Source organism: Panthera leo, chromosome B3 (assembly GCF_018350215.1).
Source record: "Panthera leo isolate Ple1 chromosome B3, P.leo_Ple1_pat1.1, whole genome shotgun sequence".
NCBI classification, from domain to species: domain Eukaryota; kingdom Metazoa; phylum Chordata; class Mammalia; order Carnivora; family Felidae; genus Panthera; species Panthera leo.
Genome location: NC_056684.1, coordinates 64,165,647 through 64,188,066, shown reverse-complemented (window position 1 = coordinate 64,188,066; position 22,420 = coordinate 64,165,647). Strand labels below are relative to the sequence as shown.

Sequence of the window (22,420 nt, the reverse complement as noted above, 5' to 3'; positions counted from 1 at the left end):
GTATCTGTAATAGCAGTTTCTTGGTGAAGTCTTTCAGGTTTTCCACATAGAGTATCATGTTGTCTGTGAAGAATGGAAGTTTACCTTCTTCCTTGCCAATTTGTATGCCTTTTATATATTTTTGTTGTCTAACTGCTGAGGATAGGACTTCCAGTATGATGTTGAACAACAGTGGTGAGAGTGGACATTTTTGTCGTGTTCCTGATCTCAGAGGGAAAGCTCTCAGTTTTTCCCCATTGAGGATGATATTAGCTCTGGGTCTTTGATATATGGCCTTTATGATGTTGAGGTATGTTCCTTCTATCCTTACCCTCTTGAGGGTTTTTATCAAGAAAGGATGCTGTATTTTGTCAAATGCTTTCTGCTATGGTTAACTTTAAATGTTTGGTAGAATTCACCAGTGAAGCCATCTGATTCTTGACTTTTGTTTTTTTGAATCAGTAATTAAAAACCTCCAATCTCCTTAGTAGTAATTATTCTGTTCATATTTTTTATTTCTTCATGATTCATTTTTGGTAGATTGTATGTTTCTGGGACTGTATCCATTTCTTCTACATTGTCCAATTTGTTGGTGTGTATTTGTTCATAGTTTCTTTTATCCTTTGTATTATTGTGGAATCATTTATACCATCTTTTTTTCCGTCTTATTATTTATTTGAGTCCTGTCTTTTTTTTCTTGGTGAGTCTAGCTAAAGGTTGGTCAGTTTTGTTTTTTGTTTCAAAAACCAGCTCTTAGTTTCATTGTTATTATTTTATTTGTTTTTTTGTCATTTAGTCCCTGTTTCATTTATTTTTATTTTTTGCTTAATCATTTTATTTTATTTTTTATTTTTTTAAAATTTACATTCAAATTAGTTAACATATAGTGGAACAGTGATTTCAGGAGTAGATTCCTTAGTGCCCCTTACCCAGGTAGCCCATACCCCCTCCAACAACCTCTCCAGTAATCCTCATTTTGTTCTCCATATTTATGAGTCTCTTCTGTTTTGTCCCCCTCCCTGTTTTTATATTATTTTTGTTTCTCTTCCCTTAGGTTCATCTTTTTTGTCTCTTAAAGTCCTCATGTGCATGAAGTCATATGATTTTTGTCTTTCTCTGACTAATTTCACTTAGCATAATACCCTCTAGTTCCATCCACGTAGTTGTAAATAGCAAGATTTCATTCTTTTTGATTGCCAGGTAATACTCCACTGTATATATATACCACATCTTCTTTATCCATTCATCCATCGATGGACATTTGGGCTCTTTCCATATTTTGGCTATTGTTGATAGTGCTGCTATAAATATGGGGGTGCATGTGCCCCTTTGAAACAGCACACCTGTATCCCGTGGATAAATGCCTAGTAGTGCAATTGCTGGGTCGTAGGGTAGTTCTATTTTTAGTTTTTTGAGGAACCTCCTTACTGTTTTCCAGAGTGGCTGCACCAGCCTGCATTCCTACTGTTTCATTTATTTTTGACCTAATCTTTGTTAATTCCTTCTTTCTACTAACTTCAGGCTTTGTTTTTCCTATTTTAGTTCCTTGAAGTGTAAAGTTAGGTTATTTGAGAATTTTCTTGTTTTTTTTTTTAATTTTTTTTAACGTTTATTCATTTTTGAGAGACAGAGACAGAGTGCTAGTGGGGGAGGGGCAGAGAGAGAGAGGGAGACACAGAATCTGAAGCAGGCTCCAGGCTCTGAGCTGTCAGCACAGAGTCTGACGCGGGGCTCGAACTCATGATGCGAGATCATGACCTGAGCCGAAGTTGGATGCCTAACCCACTGAGCCACCCAGGAGCCCCGAGAACTTTCTTGTTTCTTAATATAGGCATTTATTGCAATGAACTTCCCTCTTTGAACTACTTTTGCAGCATCCCATAAGTTTTGGTATGTTTCATTTCCATTTTTATTTATCTCAAGGTAGTTTTCAATTTCTAATTTGATATCTTCTTTAACCCCTTGGTTGTTCACTAGCATACTGTTCAATGCCCACATATTTGTGAGTTTTCCAGTTTTCTTCATCTAATTGGTTTCTAGTTTCATACCATTGTGGTTGGAAAAGATGCTTGATATGATTTCAGTCTTCTTAAGTTTATTAAGACTTGCTTTGTGGTCTAACATATAATCTTTCCTAAAGAATGTTCCATGTGTGCTCGAAAAGTATGTGTATTCTGTTGTTTTGGGATGAAATATTCTGTACACATCTGTAAGTTCATCTGGTCTAATGTGCCAGTTCAGGCCAATGTTTCCTTATTGATTTTTGTGTGGATGAACTATCCATTGACAAAAGTAGGGTATTAAAGTTTCCTACTATTATCATATTGCTGCCTATTTCTCCCTTTAGTTCTGTTAATATTTTTCGATACATTTAGGTGATCCTATGATAGGTTAATAAATGTTTACAAATATAATATCCTTTTATTGGCTTGACACTTCCCCTTATTTCAAACTGATAAAGATTATGTCACGCTCATTCTCTCAAGGAAGATGGGGTAATATTAGACCAAATGACCCTGCTCCTGGACTGACTGTGAGACCAGTTACTTTAAAGCATGGAGAAGGCATGCATGTCTAACTTGAAGTTGTGTTAGGAAAGGTGAATGGGGAATGGATGTCAGGGTGGCACCCGAGCATTTCTAATAAATCTGATTGATCGGAGGAAGCCCAACTAGATGAAGTTCTAGTGTGAGGGATTTTTTTCCCCAATGGTTGTGGGAAGCAATTATTATTATTTTTTGCCTTTGAATATAAATGAAGAAGCATGTAGCTTTGGTTCTACTGGCCACGAGTCATCCTGAAAATGAAAGCAGCGATGGGACCAAAGCACAGGGATTCATAGAGAAATGGATAATTAGAGCTGGAACCCTGACTAATCTATGTGTGAGGCTTTATCTTGGACTTTTCAGGTACCCAAGCCAATAAATTCCCATTATTACTTAAGCTAATCTGAGTTGAGTTTTTGTTGCTGATTTATTTTTATTTTGTTGTGACTTAGTACATTTCTAAACAACAGAATTCTGAGATATAAAGGCTGATACAACGTCACAGGCCAATATTACAGTCTCCAGCACTAGAAAACATTGAACTTTCAGGAAAGAGCCAGTAATAAGAGAGTTATATCTAGCCAGCAAGTGGGATAAAGGGGATTCAGTTAGGTACTTTTTGCCAGATGTTTCTAACTGGGGAGATAAGTCTTTTGAAAGAGTATTATGGTAGAAAAAAATGTTATGGCTTTACCAACAATTTATTTTTGTCTTCTAGGCACATAGGAAGACCTGTCTCTGAAGACAGGTTGGGATAATGTGTCTGTGACTGAGTTTTAATCTGTGAAGTATAGGCAGATGTGATATATTTTCTTCTAGTCCTTACCATGAAAGTCTGTGTATAATCTGTCATTCTCATTTTCATTTCTATGTAGACTTTGGTTGCCGTTTATCAAAATAGCAGAGTTTGAGAAGAATCTCAGGTTCCTGAATTACTACATAGAAAATCATTGTTTTGGTTAGCTACTGCTGCATAGTAAACTGCCTCAAAGGATATTGGCTTAAACAACAGTGTATGATTATTTGTTATGATTCTGCCATAACAAATGGGCTTACCTGGTGGTTCCCACTTGAGATCTCTCATGCAATTATAGGCAATTGTTGGCTGAGACCATGGTCATCTGATGGTCAACTGACACGGATGACCAGAAGGTACACTCACACCGACAGCTGAGGCTGGCTATCTGCTGGTTATCCCCCTGGGGCTGACAACTGAAGTGCCTATATGTGGCCACTCTGTGGCTCAAGAACCTCTTGGCCTTGTGCCTGAGTTCCAAAAGGAACCATACTGGAAGTGTACATTCTAAGAGACAGGAAATGGAAGCAGCCGACAAGTTAAGGACTTTACCTGGAGGGGCACAGCATCATTTTCAGCATATTTTATTGATTAAAGGAGCCGCTAGCCCTGCCTCAATTCAATGGGGAAATAAACTACTTCTTGTTGTGGCAATGGCAAAGCCACTTTGCCAAAGATAATATGGTACTGGTGACATTGTCACGACCATCTCTGGGAATATGATATGTCATACCCTCCCAGCAAACACTTCATTGAACTATGACACAGGTAGACATAAACTTAATTCACTGAGATTTTGAGATGGTTACAGCAATCAGTTTATTCTATTGTACATAATATTAAAAATGTTTTTGAGTATAGTTGACACATAATGTTACATTAGTTTCAGGTATACAACATAGTGATTCATCATCTCTATACTTTATGCGGTGCTCACCACAAATGTTGCTACCATCTGTCACCATGCAACACTACTACATTATCATTAACTATATTCCCTATTGCTGTATCTCTTATTCATATCACTTATTCACTCTGTAACTGGAAGCCTGTACCATACATAATATTGCATTAAATGGGGACTACACCTTTTTTCTCTGGGGTTCACAATAATGCCTCTTCCCAGCTTGAGCCTTCTCCTACATATGAAGATAGTATAATTCAAACAGAATATTTAGTCCTAGGTGCAAGGAGGTACCTGCTGTATCCACTTAAAAAGCCATTTGGTGCACTAAGTTCCAGCTGCCAACTTGAAGGTCTGGCTTGAGTTGCACTGGAAAATAGTCATATTACAGGTGGTGCCATGCATGGAACTAGTATAACTTCCCACCTCCAGACCTTTGGTCAGTTCAAGTCCGACATCCATCTCAAATCCTGGGTTCTATTATGCAAATTGAAGGATCTTATTTCAAATGCCAGTGTGTTTTCCAAATGTGCTCCCCTCCTAATTTCAAGGATAGTAAACGTTCAAATAAATTTTATACATTGCATTACTTATAAACATCCCTCAAGAGATTCTTAGAGCCCTTGCTGTATATTTCTTTGTATATACCACAAAGTATGTATATTAGTTCTGTTAATATTTTTTAATACATTTAGGTGATCCTATGATGGATTCATATATGTTTACAAATATAATATCCTTTTATTGGCTTGGCACTTCCCCCTTATTTCATACTGATAAAGATTATGTCACGCTCATTCTCACAAGGAAGATGGGATAATATTAGACCAAATGACCCTGCTCCTGGACTGACAGTGAGACCAGTTACTTTAAAGCATGGAGAAGGCATGCATGTCTAACTTGAAATTGTTAGGAAAGGTGAATGGGGAGCCCTTGCTGTATATTTCTTTGTGTATACCGCTTCAAATCCTTTGCATGGTAACTATATATTGGTCAAGGGTACAGTCTCACATTTCTACCCCCTTAGAGTCCTTTTTCTGTTGTTGAGGAATCCACAGAGCTGGTACCAAGAAGAGTGTATGGCTACTGTTGTTTTCTCTAGTTTGTATGATGCTCAATAGAGGCTCTGACTTTCTGCACATACAGTCTAGGAGGGCCCACGCATTCTTGGCAACTAGTAAGGTAGAGGTAGTTTCCTTGGTCCAGAAGATAAGTTTGAATACAGAATATTTTTTTCTGAATATATCAGTCTGTATTGAGATCAGTGAGATAGGTTCCTGGGTTGTTGTAAAAAAGTAGTTTTTGCTGTAGAGCCTCCAGTGGTTCAGTGTTGGAATTCATAAACTCCTCTTTGCCTTTGGATGGTACAAGAAGGACCAACTTAATGGGCATGTGACCTGTGCAGTTGCACCAAACCTGCCCTTACCAGAGTTCTACTCTGGGTTTAATGCTCTGCTTTTGCTATCTTGAGATTCTTTTTTTTTTTTTTTAATTTTTAAAAAAAATTTTAATATTTATTTTTGAGAGACAGAGACAGAGACAGAGAGAGAGAGAGAGAGAGAGAGAGAGAGCAGAGGAGGGGCAGAGAGGGAGGGAGACACAGCTTCTGAAGCAGGCTCCAGGCTCCGAGCTGTCAACACAGAGCCTGATGTGGGGTCGAACTTAGAAACTGTGACCATGACCTGAGCCGACTGAGCCACCGACTGAGCCACCAGGTACCCTGCTATCTGGGTGCACAACATTATATAATCAGTCCTGAGTTCAAGGACTAGCATTTCCTCTCTCTAATCAAACCAATCAGTAGTTGTCTAATCATGTCCCTAAACTACTACTGATGTCATTAGCATAAAACTAAACTGAATGAAATTTAGGAATTTCCCAGAAGTTAATAGTTTCTGATAGGTGATATTTGGGCCAGAAATTATAGAATATTCACAGCATCAAATAACAATGTGTCTCTGAATACTGTGGTTCTGTTCTATTATGGTCCATTCCATTCATTCCACAAATAGTTACTGAACACTCTCTAGAAAGGAGGACACTGTTCAACAGAGAAACTGATCAGAAGCCAGTGTAGGAATTTGTCTGAAGTGTTCTTCCTCAGTGATTTTAATAAGTAGCTTGATTTCTTTAATAGACATGGAACTATTCATATTTAAGTTCTTCCTTATATTATTTCTTTTAAATTGTTTCTCAAAGAATGTATCAATTTCATCTAAATTTTCAAATTTGTCTGCATAAAGTTGTTCCTGAAATCTTATTAACTGTCTATTGTCTGATGAATAGTAAGGATGTTCCCTTTTTCATTTTGGATATTGGTTATTTGTGTCATCATCTTTTATTTTCTTGATCAACTTGGCTAAAGATTTGTCAGTATTATTGGTTTTTGCAAAAAAAGATGCAAATTTGGCTTAATTTTCCCTATTTTTTCCCATTTTGATGATGTCTGTCATTGATGTCTCTTATCTTTATTATTTCTTTTTGTTTTTGAGGATTTAATTTCCTTTGTTTTTCAGCTTCTTGAGATTCACACTTAGATAATTAATTTTTAATCTTTTTTCATTAATAATATTTACAGGTAATGTGATCTAAGAATGAGTCTAGACTCTCTTCTTGCATCCCTTTTACTTTTTCCATATATCTGTCACATCTTTTTTCTTGTATTTTTAATCTTTTTTTCAGTGCCTCATTTTAAAGAAAAAATAGCAGAACATTCAAGATCAACATTAATAAAGAACAGTTACCTCATTTCTATATGACATTAATAGCCACTTTTTTTGGCCAAGATTACTAAAAACAGTACTTTGTATGACTCTGCAACTTTTTGAGGGAGGCAATAACTCCTCAGAATATACATTCTCTCTCTCTGATTTAGAGATGAATTCCAATACATTCAACTGCAAGTAATTTTATATTTAAGCCTGGGTTATATGGTAGATCAGTCATTATTGAAATTGATTCAAATTTATAGTTAAGTGACCGTCAGAGAGTTTTACAGTTTTATTGGTAAGCTTTTTATCTGTAGCAATAACAGACAGGTAAGAGCATTACTCTTAGTGGACTGGGGCAAGCGACGCTATGCAAGGCAGCGATATTACCTCACAAGGGCCAATAGTTAATGTGTCTCGCACAACTTTCCATAGTCCCGCTGGATATTCGTGTAGGTGATATAACTGTTAATAATGATTTTACCCTATATCCGACTCTATTTTACATATGAACCCTAAAATGTTTTTTGCGTGGTTTACATAGAGACTGAATTCTCCATGAATAGTACATAGAAGGAATAGTGTTTTGTTTTTTTGGGACTTTATGGAGAGTTAGTCACAATTTTAGAAGATCGCATCATCTACCCTACTTTGCCTTTGGTATTTTTGTTTCTTACACAACACATGCTCCGTATGTGTGTTTAAGAGGTTTCTACAGATAGAAACAAGCACCTGATTACTTGGTTGACCTACCTTTCACAGTGTATGTATTGTCATACATTACTTTCCCTTTATTTCTTCTTTAAAGTTGGAGCATTGCAGTGCATACTGATTTAAATATAGGTGTAGATACGTAATATTATATACCAGTTTTACTCCAGATAATGATTTCATTTCAGGACTTTTGTTACTAAAAGATCCGGAGTCTGATAGGTTGAGAACAACTTGGGTAGAATCACGATATTTCCTAAGATTGATGTCAACACAGAAAAGAGCCAGCACAAAGAAATCTTTTTATTATTATAATTTATCGTAATTAAAAAAACTTCGCACTGTTACGTAAAGCGGTTTCAGGCACAGAGCTCCGATTGCCTCCGGCCGGAACGGTTACGCCCCAACTCAGCGGCGCTCCTAAGCAGTCCTGGCGGAGACTCCACCCGGAACTTTGGCGCCGTGACGCAGGTTTCCGGCGGGCTTCTTAGAGCGCCGAACAGCGTTGGGCCCAAGGACCATGAGAGGGCCGGAGTCGGGTCCCGAACCTACGATGGAAGGGGACGTGTTGGACACCCTGGAGGCGCTGGGGTGAGTATTCCCAGGGACGCCCTCCCCTGAAAACGTAAAGCTCTCCCTCCGTTTGGCCGCTGGGGTCTCCTCCCCGTGGGCCTCTGCTGGGCGCGGGCAGCTGGGTGGAGGCCTTCCCAGCCGCGCTCCCGCCGGCGCCGACGGAGTTAAGAGGGAGGCGGGAGAGAAATCCGTTTGAGGGGTGGAGCGGGGCCGGCGAGCTGGGGCGCGTGGCCCCCTCTTCCAAACTCTTGGCCCCGAAACTCCGCAGCCGGGCCCCGCGGCGTTGGCGCGGAGCAGCCAGGTTAGCGCCAGCCTCGCCGAGGAGCGTGTCCCTGCGCCGCGGCTGGTATTTTTGTTGACGTAGTGGTCGCGCACTGGGGCGATGGGTGCTGGAACCCCAACTGCGGCTGGGGACTGTTGTCCCTGCGATGTACAACCTGTGGCTTAATTAGGGTTCGGGAGCGAATCTCCTGCTTCCTTGACCGGAGAAAGTGTCTTTAAGTTGGTGTGGGTCCATTCATTCTACCGTTTCATCCGTTCGTTTAACATACGGCCGTGGTGTTAATACGTATTAATTAACGCATGTTTATGTGCTAAGGCAGAGGAAAAAGACCGTTTTCAGATTACTAGTAGCTCACATAGTTGGGGCTACAAAGAGTCTACTGGAATTTACAATTCAGGATGCTAAGTGCCATGAGAACTCCTAGAATGATGTTAATGCTTTGAAGCACGGGGATCATGAGGTGCAAAGTCTCCCTCAGCCTCATCCTGTTTTCACTCCCAGCTGTTGTCCGTATCTCAAACTACCTTGTCCCGTGTATTTATCCTCTCTCGCAGTGCCCCCACCTCCTCCCGCTCCAGGAAGTCAGGCGCCTTACCTGTCTTGTTCCCAGCAACGTCCTACAGTGACGGCCTGTACAATAAATTATGGTTCGATGAATGGGTAAATGAAAAAAAGTTCAAGGAAGAGAATGCACACAGATAGAGATAGGGCCAGATAGTTGGGAGTCAAAAAATACTCCTTACTTAAATTTAGAGATTGGAACCATCTGCGCGTTGTTTGCCCTGCCACGTGCTGGAGTTTCTTGAATGGGATAGGCTGTGTCTTTGCAGTTCTATTGTGAAGCTTGAAACCCCCACCCACTTTATTATTATTTTTTTTTCCTAAAACTGCACTTGCTCTTCTGTCAGTTGCTTCATTTGGACCCCAATAATACCTACTTGACAATGTTACAGAGCCTTGCACTTCGTAGATCGGAATAAATGTTTGTCAAATGAAAGAACTGAGTCAGATTATTTAAGGGGTATTTTTACTCTGTGAAATCTCTTGGAAATTTTCACTTAATTTGGTTACAGAAGTAGCCAAAACAAGAAGTTAAAATACTTACTAGAAGTGTGTAGGCCCCAAATAGTTTGAGATCCTGAGTACTCCAGATAAAAATAGTATGATTATGTAAATAGTTTATGAAAAAGAGAAAGTCAGTGCTTTTTTTCTCTTCCTTCATTCCTTTAATTGTGCCTATTATAGGTGTTTTGAAAAATGAAGTTTGCTATAACCTTGACTTTTATCAAGGAAAACTAGTTTCAGATTATTCAGTATGGAAAATAAAACAGTTTACGTATGTTAGAACTGATTTTTCCTGGAATATGTGAGGAAATGATTTTGAAGTTTGAGTTTTCTTACAATGATAATGAAATACAGAAAGCAGTTTTTACTTAAAATATGTGTTGTAATTGAGCACTAGGTTTTAAAATATCCATGTAGTTTGTGAATAATGCATTTTCTGTTGTGATTAAAACACTGAGGGTATCAGTGAAAGTACTTTATCAAGTAAAATTAGAAATTAAAGGGAGGAATTAAAAGGGAAAATATATGAAAGAACAGTTCGGTGATATACTGAAAACTGGGTAGGAATAACTGTTTCCTCTTGAGTTCAAGCTCATGATTTCAGAGTTCTTTTTTAGTTTTGACAGTCTGATTTTGTAGAGTAGATCTCAGCGCTGGTTGTACATCAGAATCATGTACGGAGCTTGTGAAATAAAATGTTCCAGGCTGTTATGTACCAGACTGACTGGATCATGATCTTCCAGGGTGCATACAGGCATGCATATTTTGAAAAAGCTTCACAGCTTATTTGAGAATCACCATTATGGAAGGGGGTTTATTTCGAATATTTACTGATCACAACTCTGTGTTGCACCTTGTTCTGAGAAGTCGGTGGTGAGCAAAATAGAATTGAGCCCTGTCTGGATGGACAGTCTAGTGGAGACACAGACGTGATCACACAAACATGATAAACTGTATTAAATGCTTTAAAGGAAAAAAAGGGTGGCATAACATGACAGGAGGACCTATGTAAGGGCAGGACAGGAGCAGGACAGGAGTAAGCTAGGTGAAGTTGGATGGGAAAGGAGGACAAGGGTGTCCTTAAAGTGAGAACAAAATAATGGAAGATCCTGAAGTGGAAAGAAGCTTGCTGTATTGTTTGGAGGGCAGAGAGCAAGGGCCAAGATAGTGGAAAATTGGATTGAAGAGTTAGGTGAGGACCAAGGCATGCAACACTTTTTAGGCTGTGTTCTGGATTTTGTTCTTTGTCATAACAGCAGTGGGGCATGATTGAAGGATTTTAAATAAAAAGGGGAGAGAACAGATGTCCAGTTTCAAGAGTTACCTCAGTAAGGTGGAGAATGGATGGGAGAATTTAGTTAATAGTCAAGACAAGAAGTGATGGGTGCTTTGTGGAAGTGGATATGGAAAGAAGTGCACTGCAGAACTTAGTGGTTGCTTGGATATTGGAGCTGAAGAACATGATGGGATCAATGACTCATTTCTTCAGTAAGTATTTATTGAACCAAAATGAAAGGATGCACCTTGGAATCTAAGTTGGATAGGGAAGAAAATGAAGACAGCAGAGAGAGCTAGTCAATACAGAGATTATGGAGGGACCAATAGAATGGAGGTAGAGATGAGATCCAAGAATAGTTGTCAGTGAGTGGTCAAAAGGGCAAGCCCAAGGATAGGTAGTAGGTTGTGGTTGAATTAATGATTTTGCAGGTGGAGTAGTTCCCAGTAATGGTAAGGTCTAAGGGGTGGCTCACTGACATGAAGTGGCAAAGGTCGGAAAAGAGAAAGTTCAGGAATTAGAGCTGAGGTTATTGTATAGGTTATTGTTATTGTATTGTCAATGGCAGAAATAGGGATGGAGAGGAAAACTGAGAGCAGGGAATTTTGGAGAGTGTCCAAACAATAGGTGAAAACCACAAGAGAAAGAAGGTGGCAAATCTGACTGGCCTGAACCTAGAGAGACCAGGAATATTTATAAGATGATGGGGGAGCAGTGATATGGATGCTGTTTGGGGAAGCAAAAAGGGCAGAAACCTTACCATCTGCTCCTGAAGAACTTCAGAGAGTAAAATCACCAAAGCTAGAGGTGGCAGGGATAATCTTTCTGAGAAGAGAGGGACAATCTAGGAGAGTTGTTCATGGATGAAACCTACGTGTAAGAGTCTGGGATGCAGGAAGTGGAGAGCTGGATTAGAGGCAAGCCAGTAGGGTATGTAAATGATAGCGGGAAGGAAAGGGTCTCATACTGTGTATGTTGGCTGATGGAAAAGAGAAAGTAAATTAGGCAGTGGCTGTGTATTTGTGGAGGTTTGCCAATGGCCTTAATGGACTTGAAGATTTGGATCACCCAGATTGAAGCAGGGCCAGACCAGCAACTGTGGGGAAGTCTAGGCTTAGGGGAGGTGTCCCCAGTATTTGGAATAATAGCACTTTCTTAATTACATAAAAATACATAGAACAAACTAAGAGCATATAATAATCCCTATCTTATAGGATATTGTGGCAATCAAATAAGGTAATTAAATTAAATACATAAAGCACACAGCACTGGCCTACCATAAGAGCAGTTTGTGGTATTACTACTAAAACTATGATTATTATTAGTCAGTTTAGTTAAATGCACTTTTTCTTGTTTTTATTTTTATTTATTTATTTATTTTTTTAAGTACCAGACAGGAGTTCTTTTTTAACATTTTATTTATTTTTGAGACAGAGAGAGACAGAGCATGAACAGGGGGAGGGTCAGAGAGAGAGGGAGACACAGAATCTGAAACAGGCTCCAGGCTCTGAGCTATCAGCACACAGCCCGACACGGGGCTCAAACTCACAGACCGCGAGATCATGACCTGAGCCGAAGTCAGACAGTTAACCGACTGAGCCACCCAGGCGCCCCTCTTGTTTTTATTTTTTACCTCATGTGATGAGCTGAGGCATTGAGATTTGTGGTTTTTTTTCTCTTCTAAATTATTTTTGATGATTTAAAAAGTTTAATTGAATTTTATAAGTGGCATATCAGTTAAAAATAATTTATCACCAATGATATGAATTAATTAAATTTATTTAGGAGTTTATGATTATTTCTTTACTGCAGAAGTGAAAGCAAGTAGGGGGAAAGAAGATGTTTACTATTCAATCTCACTAAGAGGCACTGTAAGATCTGGAGGAAAGGTAACATATGGAGGAACCAGTCTTGCCTATAGGAACAGGGGCAGTGGTCTAGTCCTAGCTCTGCCTTTACTTGGCTGCATCACCTGGCCAGGTTATTTGCTTAGTTTCCTTATTAGTATAGACAGAAGTGTGACTTCATGTGGAGTGTGTGGGTTCAAATCTGGATTTAAATCCTAGAGTCATCACCTAGTTACTTCTGATCCTATAGAATTGAGATAATGCTGACTCCAAAGCATTGCTGTAAAGGCTAAATGATTTATAAATAAATATAATCATCAATATCTGTACTGTATATCTATCTATGTTTGCCCATTACTGTGCCTAGCCTGCTACTTAAGGCAGGTACCTTAACCTCATTAGGCCTTAATTTTTTAATTTTTATTTTGGGTGGGGAGGGGCAGAGAGAAGAGAGAGAGAGAGAGAGAGAGTCTGTGCACATTGTGGAACCTGATGCAGGGCTTGATCCCATTACCCTGAGATCTTGACCTGAGCCGAAATCAAGAGTGAGATGCCCAACGGACTGAGCCACCCAGGTGTCCAAAGCCTTAATTTCTTACCTGCAAAATGGGGATTTGAAAATACCTTCATGAGCTCTGACCAGAGAATTCAGAGCAAAAGATGCGCAAATGGCCTTTAAACATATGAAAAGACGTACAGCCTTGCTTTTAAGAGAAATGTAAATTAAAACTATATTGAGATACCAGATGGTCAAAAATCTGAATGTTTGACAACTTTGGTGAGTTGTGTGGGAATGGGTACTCTTACACCTTGATGGTACAGCCCCTGTAGAGGAATATTTAATAATATCTAGCAAAGTTAGATATCCATTTACCCTTTGACCCAACAGTCTGACCTCTAGAAATCTATCGCAGGTAAAAACTGACAAAAATTTGCTAAATTTTTCTTCTCTCTCTCTCTTTTTTTTTTTAATGTTTATTTTTGAGAGAGAGAGAGAGAGAGAGCGCTAGAGAGCCAGTGCAAGTGGGGGAGAGGCAGACAGAGCAGGACACAGGATTCCAAGTGGGCTCTGCGCATTAACAGCAGCGAGCCCTATGTGAGGCTTGAACTCATGAACTGTGAAATTATGACCTGAGCTGAAGTCAGATGCTCAACCGACTGAGCCACCCAGATGCACCCCAAATTTTTTCTGATAGCACACAATACTACAAATAACCCAAATGTCCTTAACTGGGGGCCTAGTACTCCCGACAGTGGAGTACTATATAACTGTAAAATAATTGGGCAGTGTCTCTGCTGATCTCCAGTACAGTTGACCCTTTAGCAACATGGATTTGAACTGTATGGGTCCACGTGTACATGGACTTTTTTTAAAAAAATATATGTATAATACTGTAAAACTCCTATGATTTTTTTTTTAGCTTTATTGTAAGAATATGTATGTGATACATAATAACATACCAAGTACGTGTTAGTTGGTTTTTTATATTATTAGTAAAGCTTCCAGTTAGCAGTAGGCTATTAGTAGTTATGTTTTTCAGGAGTCCAAAGTTATATGCAGGGTTAGGATTGGCACCCCTTACCCCTTGTTTTTGGGTCTGCTATATATGTAAATGTATGTGTATGAGTGTGTATATGTTTAAAGCAAGGAATAGGACAGTGTGTAGTAGACTGCCTTTACCTAAAAAAGTATACATGCGTTTATATTTTAAAACATTATGGAATGACCACCCCTAATAAACATGCATGGGAAGGAAGGAACAGAGTAGAGGGAACGAGATTAAGATTGCAAGCTAAGTTTGTTGAATATTCCTGGTTTTCTAAATTAGACTTTGAAATAATGTATATGTTTTACATAATTATAAAGCAAAATTAAATAAAATGAAATCAAAGCAAGAAAAATTGCTGAAAATTGAAAGCAAAATGAAACAAATGTTTACCAGTATATGGAGTAGGTGGTTTCATCCCATGGAAAGGGATTGTTTTTTCCTACATCCTTACTGGAATATATTCTTTTTTTTTAAGCTTATTTATTTATTTTTAATTTTTTTTATTATTTTTGAGAGAGTGAGCAGGGAAGGAGCAGAGAGAGAGAGAGAGAGAGAGAGAGAAAGAGAGAGAGAGAATCCGAAGCTGGCTCTGTGCTGACAGCAGAGTCTGATGGGGGCTGCAACTCATGAACCATGAGATCATGACCTGAGCCAAAGCCAGCCGCTTAACTTACTGAGCCACCCAAGTGCCCTTAGTTTATTTATTTATTTATTTTGAGGTGGACAGAGAGAGAGCATGCGTGAGTGTGAGAGGGCGAGAGAGAGAATCCCAAGCAGACTCTGTACCAGCAGCACTGAGCCTGATGTGGGGCTTGAACTCAATGAGATCACGACCTGAGCCAGAACCAAGAGTTGGACGCTTAACTGACTGAGCCACTCAGGTGCCCCTTAATAGAATATATTCTAAAGATAAAAAAAATTGTTTTCAGTAATTTTATTGTTAGTTATTTGATTGTCCCATTCTGAAGCTATCTGTAAATCTATTTTTATGTGTAGTAGGATTCTGTAAATGTCATTACAAACCAGAATTTCATTCTGATAGATAATAGAAATGTAAAACAGAATAAGTAAATATCCTACAATTCTAAGTTTGAATTAGAAATAGCATTGTGAACTCCTGATGTAATTTCTCTTAAAAAGATACATGTACAATGACTTACCTTTAGTATCAGATTGTGTACTCTTAAGTATGATTAAAAAGAATCAGGGCTTTTTGGAGAAATGGCCAATTACAGGTATAGGGCAGGAACATCTTGTCATAGAAAGCAAGGAAAGAATTCAGAGAATACAGGGAATAAAAGGATTCCATGGCCAATATGAATGGGCTCCCACTAAGCAGAGGTAGGACAATTTAAGTATCCATACATGCATGCATACATACATACATACATACATAAGTGGCACTGGATTAAATTTAAATATGTTAAAATCTAAAAGTTTATAATGTAAAAAAAAATAGTTGCAGGAAGAACAATAAAAGTAGAAAACTGGTATATAATTCAATGAAGTTAATATATAAAATTAGAAAATTTTAGGTTTATTCAAATACATTTTGTAGCAGTGTTTAAAAGTACAAAATTATAAAATAAATGGTTTAGGTTAAAATGATCTCATACGTAGGTCCTTTTCAGTTTTAATTTTTTAATTTAAAATTTGCATCTGGGTGTCTGGGTGATTCAGTCAGTTAAATTTCTGACTTCTGCTCAGGTCATGGTGTCAAGGTTAGTGAGTTCGAGTCCTGCCTTGGATGAGCCCCGCTTCTCTCTCTCCCCCTCCCCCTCCCTGTCTCCATCTCTCTGCGCTTTGTGGGATTCTGTGTTTCTGCCCCTCGCTCACTTGGGCTCTCTCAAAAAATAAAATTTGTGTCTGTTCTTTTTTTGCTAAATTTTTTTTTGCTTATTTTGTAACTAGTATATGGTTATTAGACTGCTCTATTTGACTTTGTGTTAGTTGTAATATTTATCTTAAAATTGGTTAATAATGTTACTAAAACATGATAAAATGTTGACAAAAAGCCAAATGCCAATTAAATAGGGCAGAAATTGGCAAACCATGTCTATAACAGACCTAATAGTAATTTTAGGCTTTGCTGACCATACTATCAACTCTGCAGTTGCAACATGAAAGCAGCCAGAGATAGTTTGTAAATGGATACATTTATTGGCTATGTTCCAGTAAAACTTTATTTATAAAAATAGGCCCCAGGCCTTGATATATAGAGTACTACCAGTTTGGGTTTTTTTGTTTTTTTTTTTTTTTTTTTTTTTTTACACCTTTTACATCTTTCTTTCTAGGTACAAGGGACCACTGTTAGAAGAGCAAGCCCTTACCAAGGCAGCAGAGGGTGGACTGTCTTCGCCTGAATTTTCAGAGCTCTGTGTTTGGTTAGGCTCTCAGATAAAATCATTGTGCAACTTGGAAGAAAGTATCACTTCAGCTGGTATTGCCATTGTATTTTGTTTTTCTGTAGTAGTAAAATGAAATGATGGCTTATGATTTATAGTTTTACCTGCAATGTGCCTGCAAAGAAAAATCAGTAACATTATGAAGAACTGCAGTATGTGAAACTGAATACCTTTGGGTTAAATTTTACAGTAATTCAAAATTGGTTCTTAAATTTATATAAGATTATAAACAACAACTGTTTACAATCTTAACCTTAGTATCATTCTTCAGAGAAAGTAGAGTCTGAATTTGATTATTTAAAAGGTTAAATTTTTGAATGTTGCTTACTTTGAATTTAGGTTTTGTTTTTGTTGTTAAGGTACATGTAATTCCTAATTTAAATTGAATTACCATGCCTGTAATTCAGGACATGGATTCACGTAGAAATACTTCTCTAAAAAACTCCTGTGCTAGATCAGAAATGTTTGTTTAATTTGTTACTGTCTTGGTAACTGGAGTCCTTGTGGCTCTTTGGTGGAATTTCAGATAGCAAATTAAAATGAAAAATAAAAAATTGAGCACTTGATAGGGTACAAAGTAACCTTCTCTTCTGGAGCTGTCCTTTTAAATTGTTTTCCTTTCTTGACAAATCCAGTAGAATTCCCTTGAAGCAAAGTAAAATTAGCTGAATTGAAAACATGTGGCACAAATTCATACATCATTAGATTATGAAAGATAAGCAGTGAAGCTCAAATGATTGCATTTTTTATCTGAATCCATAGAAATACAATAGAAATACATCATTTGCTGTGAAGCCACTTATTATAGTCACAGTAACACTTTCGGTATTTCATTTACTGACGTAAAATAGTTGCAGTTTATCTGCTTTTGTGGAAAGTCCATTGGAAAACAGGGATTGAAATATAAAAATACTTATGTCATGATTAGATACTTAAGTTCTTAAATTTAAGTGTTCCTTTTTTTATGTAGAAATTGATTATCTATACCTTAGCATGGGGGTGTCACACATGTAAGGATTTTACATCAAATTGAAAATTTTTAATTAAGTATAAAATTGAAATCAACTAGCGGTAGATTTTATAGTTTCAGATTATATGGTAAAGTGTTCGGTAAGTGTTTTATGGTTTTTCTTTTTTAAAGGGAGAGATGATCTAGAAAGCTTCCAGCTTGAGATAAGTGGGTTTTTAAAAGAAATGGCATGTCCGTATTCTGTACTCATATCAGGAGATATTAAGGACCGTTTAAAAAAGAAGGATGACTGTTTGAAGCTTCTATGTAAGTTATCTTTCTTTGAACATTTAAACTCATGTGTTGGATGTGGTTTTTGTTATGTTCAAGATTTAGAAATTTGATTAATGAAGTTTTGGACATTTTGTATGTTAAACAGATTTTAATATTTGACTTAAAATATGAAGCTGACTTAGCAATACTTATATAAATGTATAAATTCTAATGTGCTGAGATTTCTAACACTTAAGATTTATTTGGCCATTGTAGAATGCTGTGTTTGTGATTTATATACTGTTTTAGTAGTTTTTTCTTCATGTAATTCATCACTCAGCATTTATACCTAAATGAATAGGTTGGTGATTTAGAGCCCTGTTTATTCTTAAAACTCTGAAACTAGGCAGTTAAGTGCATTATTAGATCTTGTTTTTAGTGCTAGGCATTGAATGAGAGTTGGTTCAAAAATATTTACTGATCTATTATTAAACTGAAAACTGCTCTAGGCACTAGGGTTATATCAGTTTTTAAAACGATTGTGCCCTCTGGCCATTTGAATTCTAGTGAGTGTGACCTGTTTTTGTCAGGGGTGAGTTTGGAATATAGATTACCCTATATCCAAACAATTACCACAACTAATCCATTTATTTGTATTGGGGTCCTTTAAACATTTTTAAAATTCAGTTAATTTCATGCTGTTTTCAAAGTTCTACAGACAATGGTCATTTGAAAGAATTTTTCTAGCATCTGTTATTGAAGATTTCTGTTATTTTAGGTTGTACCGTTTATAAAAAACTCCATTTGATATATTCCTCATAGGCTGTAGTGTTTGTTTAATTGGCGCAGAAATCATAAGTGTTAAGTGGTGGTGATAGAAGTGTTGACATTTGAATTGTCTTGTGTGGGTTGCAGGGGATAAAAATTATGCTTCCCCCCCCCCCCCCCCCCCCCCCCCGCCTCCCAACACCCTTTTCTTACACTGTTTCCCCATCTTCCTCCCATTCAGTAGGAGTCACTGATTTAAGGAACCATTGTTAGTGATGGGAGAGCACAGTAACCCTTGGGGACAGAAAGGAAGCTGAGAAGCCTTGGCCCAGAGGAACATGGGCGCTCTGTTAGTGAGAACTGTGTGCTCCATTGTGTTTCCCTTTTTGCCTTATCTGCTGAAAATCTGAACGATAATAGCAATACAGGTTTCTGGTACAAGTAAAAATAAGGAGGTAAAAGAGAAATTGGTATAATTTTTTCTGATGATGAAAACGTATGCCTGGAAGATGGGGCAAAACAGAAGTAGTGTTAAACAGGTACAGTATCAGTTAGGGAAGATAAAAATGTTTTTGAGTTGGGTGATGGTTGCCTACCAGTGCAAATATACTTAATGCTGTTGTATGTTTATAAATGGAATGGTAAATTTTATGTTATGTGTTTAAAATTATATGTTCATAGAATTCTTATAAAGTACAGAGAATTGTTAAGAAGAAAATCATTGATAATCTCACTCCTCAGAATCATCAATTGTTTTTGGTGTTATTTTCTTTTCCTTCTCTTTTTCCTTTGTACACACACATGTAAGTAAGATTAAGAGCCTATCGTAGATGCAGCTCCTTGTCTTCCTCCTTCTCATTTAATGTATTGTGAGCATTTCCCCATCACTTAATATTTTTTTGGAAAGAATAATTTAAATGGCTACAGAGCATTCTATGCTATGGACATAACATTTTTGTACAATGGGTGTTTAGATTCTTTTCTATTTTTAATTGTTCATGTTTTTGGCTACTTTTACTTAAAGATTATAAACATTTAAAAATAAACTCTAGGTATATATTACCATATTTTGTTCCAGAGTTGTTACACCAGTTCCCAATCTTACTGCCATCTCTTCTGTCTTTGTCTTGACTCTGTGTTTAAAACGTAATGATGCAGTAAGTCTCTTCATACTTTTCTTGCAGTGTTTGCAACATGTATAAAACAAAAAGGGCCAAAGTCCTTAGTATGTGAAGAGCTTTCATAAATCCAGAAGAAAAAGATAAAAACTCAGTGGAAAAATGCGTAAAGTGCGAAAGAAATGAACTAGCACTCCACAGAAAAAAGTTTTTAAAAAATTGCTTCTAATCGTGAAAAGATGTATCACTCAAAGTTAAAGAGTTACAAAAATAAAATGACAGGATACCATTTTTCACTTAACAGACAAGTAAATAACAAAAATTTAAAAAAATGTGATGATACAAGTTTGGGGGAATATGCATCCTCATATACTGATAGGCATTAAAATGTGAGAGAATAACTGTTAGAACAGTTTTTTATTTTATTTATTTTATATATTTTATTTCACTTAATTATTTGAGGGCAAATTCTCAATATCACAATTAAAATTCACCTACCTTTTAACTCGGAAATCCTGTAACTAGGAATACATATTTATTTCCCTAAGTGTACACAGATATATGAAAAGGGTGTTCATTATGGCATTATTCATAGTAGTTAAATAGAAATGGTATATCTTTGCAGTGATGCCACTATATAGCCATTAGATTGAAAATAGATCAAATGTGATGGTATGGAATGATTTCTGAGATGTATTGGTAAGTTTTAAAAATATATACAGATATGTGCAGTACACTCGTTGATATAAAAGAAACAAAAGCATGTAGATGGTAGATATGCATTCTCAATATACATACACATATGCCTAAAATGATATCCCAGACATTAATGTTGATTGCCTTTGGAGAAGGGGAATCTGAAGATCTGTGGTGGGAAGAAGACTTTTCACTGTATTGTTTACCATCTGCATGGATTAGCCTTTTAAATACTAGACTGAACTCTTGTTTGTAGTATTACATAGAGCACGTTCCCACAGAACAAAGGCAGACCAGCTTAGATTCTGTCCAGAGTACACATTTTTGAAGAACTGGTGATCTGTTTGAATGAAGTTTTGAAATCAGAGGGACCTTGGCATAGTCTTCATAAGTACAGTTTGATACATACTGTCTTCACTTTTTGTGAGCTCCTTAGACTATCATGTGTAGATCGCAGGGAAAAGTCTTTAAATCAGTGGCTCTCAATCCTGCCTGCCCATGAGAATCACCTTGGGTCTAACATCATACACATACTTAACTCCTACTGGTTCAGAATCTGCTGGTTCAGAATCTTTGAGGGTCGGAGATGTTGTGTATTCATTTCCAGATCACTGCAGTAAAGTGAATATCACAGTAAAGCGAATCAAATTAATTTTTTGGTTTCCCAGTAATATATATTGGGTTACCCCAGTAAATATAAAAGTTACATTTACAGTATACTGCAGTTTTTTAAGTGTGCAGTAGCATTATGTCTGAAAAAAACCCAATGTACATTAATTAAAAAATGCTTTATTCCAAAAAAATGCCAGCTATCATTCAACTTTCAGTAAGTTGTAATCTTTTGCTGCCAGAGGGTCTTGACTCTATATGCGAATGGCCTCTGATCGATCATGTTGGTGGTTGCTCAGGGTTGGGGTGGCTGTGGCACTTGCTTAAAACAAGGCGACAGCGAAGTGTGCTGCATGAGTGGACTCTTTTACAAACATTTTCTCTATAAAATGCGATGCTGTTTGACAGCATTTTACCCACAGTAGAACTTCTTTCAAAATTGGAGTCCATCTTCTCAAACCCTGCTGCTTTATCAATTAAATTTATGGAATATTCTAAATCTCATGTTGTCATTTCAACAATCTTCACAGTATTTCACCATGGGAAGATTCCATCTCAAGTTACCATTTTCTTATCCATCTCGTCATCTGTTACGGTTTGTCATGAGATTGTAGCAGTTCAGTCACATCCTCAGTTCTGCTTCTAGTTCCCTTGCTGTTCCCACGACATCTGCAGTCTTCAGCCTTCAAAGCCATCCATGAGGTTCAGAGTCACCTTTTTCCAGACTCCCGTTAATGTTGGTATTTTGATCTCTTTCCTTGAATCATAAATGTTCTTAATGACATCTAGAGTAACGAATCCTTTCCAGAAGGTTTTCAATTTACTTTGCCTGGATCATCAGAGGAATCACTATGGCAGCTGTAGCCTTAAGGATTATATTTCATAAATAGTAAGACTTAAAAGTCACAATTACTCCTTGATCTGTGGGCTGCAGAATGGATATTGTGTCAGCAGACATGAAAACAGCATTAATCTCATTGTACATTTCTACGAGAGCCCTTGGGTGCATTGTCCATGAGCAGTCGTATTTTGAAGGAAATCTTTTCTTTTGAATAGTAGGTCTCAACAGTGGGCTTAAAATAGTCAATAAACCATGCTGTAAATGGATGTGCTTTCACCCAGGTTTTGTTGTTCTATTCATACAGCATGGGCACAGTAGGTGTAGCATAGTTCGTAAGGGTCCTACGATTTTTACAGTGGTAAATGAGCATTGGCTTCAAGTCCCCAACTGCATTAGCCCCTAACAAGAGGATCAGCCTGTCCTTTGAAGCCAGGTATTGATTTCTCTCTAACTACGAAAAATCCTACATAGCATCTTTCAATAGAAGGCTGTTTCATCTGCACTGAAAATCTGTTGTTTAGTG

At 37.4% G+C, this 22,420-nt stretch overlaps 1 protein-coding gene across 2 annotated transcripts in view; it reads left to right on the top strand.

Annotated features, from left to right (window-relative positions):
* Positions 1-8,131: 8,131 nt before the first annotated feature.
* FAM98B (family with sequence similarity 98 member B) overlaps positions 8,132-22,420 on the top strand; it is a 39,609-nt gene continuing 25,320 nt past the window's right edge. For both annotated transcript variants that reach the window (XM_042942454.1, XM_042942452.1), the window contains exons 1-3: positions 8,132-8,235; positions 16,533-16,678; positions 17,785-17,919. In XM_042942454.1, the coding sequence (XP_042798388.1) occupies positions 8,165-8,235; positions 16,533-16,678; positions 17,785-17,919 (352 nt within the window). In that variant the 5' untranslated portion in view covers positions 8,132-8,164. The remainder of the gene's footprint in view (positions 8,236-16,532; positions 16,679-17,784; positions 17,920-22,420) is intronic.